The sequence below is a fragment of the Myotis davidii genome, unplaced genomic scaffold (genome assembly GCF_000327345.1).
Source record: "Myotis davidii unplaced genomic scaffold, ASM32734v1 scaffold249, whole genome shotgun sequence".
Classification (NCBI taxonomy): domain Eukaryota; kingdom Metazoa; phylum Chordata; class Mammalia; order Chiroptera; family Vespertilionidae; genus Myotis; species Myotis davidii.
In genome coordinates, this window is record NW_006300367.1 from 5,319,322 (window position 1) to 5,327,715 (window position 8,394).

The 8,394-nt window shown below is 48.9% G+C and overlaps 1 protein-coding gene across 1 annotated transcript in view; it reads left to right on the forward strand.

The window, feature by feature from the left end:
* Window positions 1-7,901, forward strand: part of TFCP2L1 (transcription factor CP2-like 1) — a 59,372-nt gene extending 51,471 nt beyond the window's left edge. The window contains exons 14-15 of the mRNA XM_006776836.2: window positions 5,969-6,020; window positions 6,751-7,901. Coding sequence (XP_006776899.1) covers window positions 5,969-6,020; window positions 6,751-6,797 — 99 coding nt within the window. The 3' untranslated portion in view covers window positions 6,798-7,901. The remainder of the gene's footprint in view (window positions 1-5,968; window positions 6,021-6,750) is intronic.
* The last annotated feature ends 493 nt before the right edge of the window (window positions 7,902-8,394 follow it).

Below are 8,394 nucleotides of genomic sequence, written 5' to 3' on the forward strand. Positions count from 1 at the left end.
ACCCTCCCGCATCCCTCCCAGGTCCCGATCATGCACTGGTGGGGTCCCTCGACCTAGCCTGTGCCCTCTCACAATCCGGGACTCCTAGAAGATGTTGGAGAGCTGGCTTCAGCCCAATACCACAGGCATAAAAGGCTAATATGCAAATTGATCAAACGACCGGCTGACCAGTTGCTATGACATTCACTGACCACCAGGGGGCAGACGCTCAATGCAGGAGCTGCCCCGTGATGGTCAGTGTGCTCCCATAGCCAACCTCCCACAGCCAGCCAACCTCCCCTGGTCCCTCCCCCTGACCGGCAAACCCCATGCACGAATTTCGTGCACCGGGCCTCTAGTAGGTGGAATAATAGCGTGTGGCGTCTGTGCCTTCCTTTTTTCCCACTTGCTGTCTTTGAGGTGTGCTGCTGGAGGTCGCTGGCACTGCAGACAGCATGGGGCCGATTGGAGTTTGGGTGCTACATTGAACGTTCCTTGGCGCTCTGTGTGTCCGGTGCTCTGTGTGTGCGCACAGTCCTCCAGTGTGTCTGCCTGGAGGGCAGATGTTCCAGGATCATGTTCACATGCCCATGGGCAGTTCTGCAAAGCACTTGTACACAGTCACACCCAGCGGTCGTGATGCCAGCTTCTGTCAGTCTACATCCTGGTTATATTTTTATCATTGAAACAGCCCTATTTTACAGATAGAACATGAGACAGGAAGAAACTTGTCCAAAATCACAAGGTAGTTTATGAAAATGGGAACTCCCGAGAGGTGGCTGGTGAGGAATCTTCAATTCCTGCCGCATTTTGAGATGCAGGGAGTGGTGCTCTGTTTAGACAGGGGTGGGCAAAGGTAGGCTTACACCTGTTCGTATTGTCCATCTAAGAAACGTCCAAACCTATAAGATTTTTTTATGAGTTTATTTGAGCCAAACTGACGACAATTGCCAGGAAGCAAAATCTCAACAGTTTGAGAGAATGGCAGTTTTGCACGTTATTTTATTATATTTTTTTATGGTTGTCTCCCTCCTTGCCCCAGTCTTTTTAAAAATACACTTTATATTTTTAGAGTAGTTTTAGGTTTATAGAAAAATTATGCAGAAAGTGCAGAGAGTTCCCATATCCGCCCCCCCCCCCCCACCTCCCCAACACATGCACAAGTTCTTCTATCATTCGTGTGGCACATTTGTTATAATTGATGAGGCAATATTGGTATATTATTAACTAAAGTCCCTAGTTTACATTAGATTTCACTCTTGCTGCTGTACAGTTCACTGGGTTTTGACAAATGCATGATGTCATTACACTCATGTACAATCACTTCACTGCCCCCAAAAGTGCCCTGTGTTCTACCTCTTCATCCCTCTTCCCCTCTCCTCGTCCGTTGAAACTCAGGCAATTATTGATAATTTTACTATCTAGATCAGGGGTGGGCAAACTTTTTGACTCGAGGGCCACAATGGGTTCTTGAACTGGACTGGAGGGCCGGAACAAAAGCATGGATGGAGTGTTTGTGTGAACTAATATAAATTCAAAGTAAACATCATTACATAAAAGGGTACGGTCTTTTTTTTTTTTTAGTTTTATTCATTTCAAACGGGCCGGATCCAGCCCTCGGGCCGTAGTTTGCCCACGGCTGATATAGATAGTTCTGCCTTTTTCAGAATGTTACATGGTTAGCATCACATAGTAAGTAGTCTTTTCAGACTGGTTTCTGACACTTAACAATGGGCATTTAAGGTTCCCCTATGTCTTTTCATGGCTTGATAGTTCATTTCTTTTTATTGTAGAATAATGCTCCCCTTTATGGATATACCAGTTTGTTTATACATGTACCTATCAGGACATCTGATTTGCTTCCTGTTTTTGTTTTGAAGCCTTTATTGTTGAGTGTATTACAGGTGTCCCCCCTCTTTTTCCCCCCAGTGCCTCCCTCCACCCAGTTCCTGCCCCGCCCCAGGCCTTCACCACCCTATTGTCTGTGTCATAGGTAATGCATATATGCATAGAACATTTTTGGTTATTCTCTTCCCATCCCGTTTTCTCCCTTCCCTCTGAAACTCGTCAGTCTGTTCCATGTTTCCATGTCTCTGTTCTATTTTATTCATCAGTTTATTTTGTTCATTAACTTTCTTGTTTGTTTATTTTGATTTAGATTCAGTTGTTGATACGTATTTATTGCCACTTCATTGTTCATATTTTTTTATCTCTCCTCCTTCTTCCTTCTTTCCCCTTTCTTCTTTCTTGTGTCTTCCTCTTCTAAAGAATGCTGTTTAACATTTCACGTTATACTGGTTTGGTGGTGATGAACTCCTTTAGCTTTTTCTTGTCTTTGAAACTCTGTCTGACCTTCAATTCTAAATGATAGCTTTGCTGGGTAGATTAATTTTGGTTGTAGGTCCTTCCTATTCATCATTTTGAATATTTCTTGCCACTCCCTTCTGGCCTGCAAACTTTCTGTTGAGAAATCAACTGACAGTTGTATGGGCACCCCCTTGTAGGTAACTAATTGCTTTTCTCTTGCTGCTTTTAAGATTGTTTCTGTCTTTAACCTTGGCATTTTAATTATGATGTGTCTGGGTGTGAGTCTCTTTGGGTTCCTTTTGTTTTGGGTTCTCTGTGCTTCTTGGACTTGTAAGTCTATTTCCTTCACCAGGTAGGGAAGTTTTCTGTCATTATTTCTTCAAATAAGTTTTCAATATCTTGCTCTATCTCTTCTGGCATCCCCATTATGCTAATATTGTTATGCTTGACATTGTCCCAGAGGCTCCTTATACTATTTTCATATTTTTGGATTCTTTATTCTTTTTGCTCTTCTGATTGCTGTTTTTTCCTTTCTCTTATTCATTGATTTGATTCTCAGAATCCTCAACTACTGCATCCCTGTAAATCAGGGGTCCTCAAACTTTTTAAACAGAGAGCCAGTTCACTGTCCCTCAGACCGTTGGAGGGCCAGACTATAGTTTAAAAAAAACTATGAACAAATTCCTATGCACACTGCACATATCTTATTTTGAAGTAAAAAAACAAAACGGGAACGAATACAATATTTGTATTTGCATGTGGCCTGCAGGCCATAGTTTGAGGACCCCTGCTGTAAATTATTCTTTATTTTAGTTAATGTATGCTGAATTTCTCACTTGTCCTTTTTCATGTCTTTGAAATTCTCAGTAAGTCCCTTGAAGCGCCCATTAATTCCCTTGAAGCTCTCATTAAGATCCTTGAACAACCTTATAACCATGGTTTTGAACTCTGTATCCAGTAGTTTGCTTGCTTCCATTTCTTTCGTTTGTGACATGTTTCTTAGTCTCCACATTTTGGCTGCTTCCCTGTGTTTGTTTCTATGTATTAGGTAGAGCTGCTGTGTCTCCTGGAATTGGTAGAGTGACCTTGTGGAGTAGGTGTTCTGTAGGCCCCAGTGGCTCAACCTCCCCAGTCTTCTCAGCTGGGCACTCTAGGTGTGCCCCTGTGTGGGCTGTGTACACTGTCTTGTAGTTGAGCTTTGATTGCTGTTGGTGTCACTGGAAGTACTTGACACCCACACCAATTGGCTGTAAGGACCAGTAGCAACTACAGTGGAAGAGCTGCTGTGCAAGAGACACCTCTATGGAGCGGGACTTGCTTCAGCGGGGCTTTGGTGTGTGCATTGTGTCTTCCCCTTGAGTGTGTCACTTGTGAATGTGTAGAGTTGTGATCTGCTATGGTCTGAAGCTGTCCATTTGGTGCACTGGCTCTGAGGCCTCCCAGGAGTTGCAAAGTCAGCCACTGCCTGGGGCAGGAACTGCAGAGAGATCTGCAGATGGCTACTACTTGTGTTGGGCTTGGAAGTGATCAAGTGCACCCAACTGTGAAGCAAGGCAGGCTGGTGCTAGTGCTGGGTCTTAATTCTCTTATTGATGTCAGCTGCTTCTTGTTTAAGAGATTTTAGGAAAGTCTGAAGCCTGAACCTGGACAGGCCATATATATGGAAAAGCCAATGCAAACAGCATCAGTGGGGCTGCAAATTGGATGGGGTGTGGTCTCAGGGAATCATCAGGATGGAGCAAACAGTGTGAGCCAAGCTTATGGAAATTTTCCCTGTGAGCCAAAATGATGGCTGTCAGTCAGCTCTGGGATAGGGGAGGTCCCAGCACAGGAACAATGACCCTCATGAGTGCCCCCATCTGGAAGAAAGCCACCCCCAGGTTCTTGCCCCGACACCAGACAATCCAGTTCCTTCCCTAATGTCTTGCGTTCCTTTCAAGCCGCCACTCCAGTGTTGGAGCCCAGAGGGATGGAGTTTGGGTAAGTCCATGTGCTGGCCCTTCAAGAAGAACTCCCTGGCACTCCAACCGCCTCCATATCACTCAGCCACAATCCCCACTGGGTTTTACAGCCTGAAGTTATGGGGACTGCTCTTCCCAGCACTGGAACTCTGGGCTGGGGGGCTGATGTGTGGCTGGGACCCCTTGCTCCTCACAGGAGGCCTCCATAGCCATGATATCTCTCCCAGTTAGAAAAACGCTACACATGGGTGTTGGCCCAGCCCTTTCTGTGCCTCCGTGCTTCCATCCCTCCTCTCAGTCTCGATGTGCTTTCTTTTTTATGTCTCTAGTTGTAGGGCTGCCCTTCAGCCAGCTTTCAGGCTGTTCTGAATGATGGTGTTCTGTATTTTAATTGTAATTTCGATGTGGTTTTGGGAGGTGGTGAGTGCTGGCCTTTACCTACGCTGCCATCTTGGTCCTCCTCTGCACCTTCATTTTATACATTACAGTCAAAGGAGAAGGTGTAAGAGGGTTACATGAAGTTCATTGGTGATCGATTAGGGAGGCGGGAGAAGCCAAAGCAGAGAAATCTCTGGGATTGGGTGAAACGTAAAAGGAATATACACTTCTTTTACATTGGTGGGTATAAGGTAATGAACAGTCAGCAACTAACACAACAACAACAATGAAGGGATCGGTGGTCTGCTCTGGGGAGGCTGTGCTTTGAGGGCCCCGGAAAAGAGGAAATCACATTGACATTCCAAAGGCATGTTATCGGGTATGTTATCCTAGATGCAAAACTAGATAGCAGACAGGCTCAGGTAAGGTGAAGGCTGGCCTTTGTCAGGGAGCAGTGCCAGCCTAGGGCATGATGCCCGCCATGACCTCTTGCAGTTGGGAAGTTTTCATTCAGACCGTCCTCTGCGGTCACTTCAGGTCTGAGTCTGTAAGACCTCACGCAGGCCTCCCCTAGCTTGTCAGGTTAGCAGGGGGCTCCTTTTTCATTCACATTATGGAAAAAGACATGCAGGTTATGATTACTACAGTAGCTTTATTAACTACTAGAGGACTGGTGCACGATCAGGGCTGGGGAGGGACGCGGGAGGTTGGCCAGCTGGGGAGGGACCGTGGGAGGGCTCCAGGGCGTGTCCAGCCCATCTCACTAAGTCCTGATCAGCTGGACCTCAGCAGCAAGCTAACCTACCGGTCAGAGTGCCTGCCCCCTGGTGGTCAGTGCACGTCATAGCGAGTGGTTGAGTGGCCTTAGCATATCGTTAGCATATTAGACTTTTATTATATAGGACTGAGGCCCGATGCACGAAAATTCGTGCACGAGTAGGCCTTCTTTCCCCTGGCTGCTGACCCCGGCTTCATCAGGAAGGATATCTGGAATGACGTCCGGTCTCATTAGCATATTACCCTTTATTATTATAGATGTGTTTCACGTACTCAAAACTGTGAACCTACTGTTTGTTGCCCACTCCTGTGCTTGGCCCTCCTAGGACTCACAATCAGAACCTGCTAATTACCCAGGTCGTTAAAGCACACATTTTTTTCATCTTTTGCTACTATATACATACAGGCTCCTGTATTGTGTCTGTGATAGGGGCTGGGAGACCCCGTAACTGGGAAACAGCAAAACGAAAGCAAGCAAAAATGTAGTCCAGACTCTGGGCTCCTACCCCTGAGACTTTCCTATTGAGCTCATGGTTGAAGGACATGGTCTCTCTCTTGCCTTTCAGATGGTGCAGAATTTCCAGGATGAATCCTGTTTTGTCCTCAGCACCTTAAAAGGTAAAGCCCCCACCAGCTGTTTTCGCTTAGTTGAAGTATGATGGCTGCACCCCCAGGGTAACATGCTGAGAGTGGGGCTGCCTGCGCACTGTACCCTCTAGAGGATGTTACCTGGGGGCGGCCTCGGGGAAGGAGAAGCACAAACTTCCCGTGAAGCCTGGCCTGGTGGGTGAGGATCAGGGAGACTGGTCCCAGAGTCCCTTCTGAAAGGGAAGTCCTGGCCAGACGTGTGTTCCCCACAGACTCAGTGTCAGGTGGACAGAGATGCGTTTGAGTTTTTTGAAACCTCGGACTCTAGGAAAAGTGAGCATGGAATACGGCAGCTGGGTCTGGTGGGTTGGGGACGTGGGAGACGGGGTATGAAGGGCCCTCCTGAGGAAGGAGTCGAGCTCGTGGGCCAGGAGCAGGAAAGGCAGTGAGTGTGTGAGTCCGTCAGAATGATGCTGCTTCGTGACGGCCCTGAGGCTGTTCACCTGAGAAACTGTGTGCAGAGCCTCCTTGGATGTGGGTCCTTTGGTCCTTGGGCCAGAGCTGAGGTGGGAAGGCCCGTTGTCAGACGGGAAGGCATGTGTGGAGGTATCTGCTTTTGTCAGTGCAGCCTGATTTTGTGGTCTCGCCAACATTCGTGATGGGGCTGCTGTGGCGCCCTATTCCATGCCTCCCATGACTCCCCCATGCCACGGCGCCGTGCCTTTCTTCCTGAAAAATGCCCAGTGTTTCCCTCTTGCAGCGGAAAGCAGCGATGGCTACCACATCATCCTGAAATGTGGCCTCTGAGCAGCACAGAGCGGCAGCTGCCTCCACCTCCCCGCCCCATCGACCCCCTTGGATGTAGGAATTCACCATCGGAAGCTGCAGCCTCCCTGGCCCGCTTGCAGCTAGAAGGGACCTTGCTGATCTAAGAAAGCTGCACACTGGCAGCCAGCAGAAACCCACGCAGACCTCTGCATGCAGATCCCACCAGCAGAAACCCGCGCAGACCTCTGCATGCAGATCCCACCAGCAGAAACCCGCGCAGACCTCTGCATGCAGATCCCACCAGCAGAAACCCGCGCAGACCTCTGCATGCAGATCCCACCAGCAGAAACCCACGCAGACCTCTGCATGCAGATCCCACCAGCAGAAACCCACGCAGACCTCTGCATGCAGATCCCACCAGCAGAAACCCGCGCAGACCTCTGCATGCAGATCCCCCGGCTCCTCTCTCCCTTGCTCTTGGCCTCCAGCTTTTGAATGGTTCCTTGGTCCTTTCTCCATGCCTGCCTCTCTAAAGAGGCCGACAGTAGTGAGGGCGTCCGGTCTGAAAGGCCTTGCTGTCCTAGTTGGAGGCAAGTTCATGGCTGTCTTGTTGCCAATGTGCTGGTTCCTTCTGACCACTCCCCTGCCTCCAGGCAAAGCTCTGCCCCAACCTTCGCCTTCTTCTCTGGTAACTGGCTCCATGGCCAGGACTGCTGACCAGATGGGGGCGATTTGCCACCATCATCTGTCTTCGTGTTCATTTCCGTTCTCGATGGTCCTGGTGAGCGTCTGTCTGTCCTGCTCTTGGGTGGATTGATGGGAGTGGGGTTTACTCCGTGCCTTCTTTCACGTTACCTTGTTCCTAAGGATCTGCTACTACAAAGCCCTGGGATGGGGCACCTCTCCGCGTAGGTGGGCGGACACCACGCATGTGTGTGGGACCTGCCACACAGACCAAGGCCCGGGAGGGTGGGGAGTGGGTGGAAAGGCTATTTTTAGGCTCATTCTCACGAGCGTAAAAGGGATGAGAACAAAATAACTCCTGTTGAGTTCCTGTGGTGTGTGATGTTATTTCTCAGCAGTCGTGGGTGAGGAGGACTAGGACGGTGGTTGGCAAACTGTGGCTCAGCAACCCGCGGCTCGCGAGCCACATGCGGCTCTTTGGCCCCGCCAGTGTGGCTTTTCCACAAAATACCGACTTCTGCACATGGGCCACGAAGTTTCAATCGCACCGTACGTACGTGCCCACACGTGGTATTTTGTGGAAGAGCCACACTGAAGGGGCCAGAGAGCCGCAGTTTGCCGAACACGGGACTAGGACATGATCATCCCATTGTGTGATCAGGTGACCTTGGCCGTCACAATACCTAGCCCTCTTGAGTGCCTCACCAATCCCATTTAGAGAAGACTCGGCTACCTGCTGCCAAACCTGGCATGTTCCCTAAGGATATCGTTTTCTGTGAGGGCCCCTCACAGGAAATGCTGATCTTTTTCATTTGTAGGGGATGTGGTTAGAGCGTTTTCCCCGCGCTGCTGTGATCGGATCACCTTTCTTAGTGGTGTTGGAGGAAATTTGAATATCAGTAACTGGTGCGCTAAGGAATTCCTCTTTGTCTTGCCTCTGTTTCCTGGGATC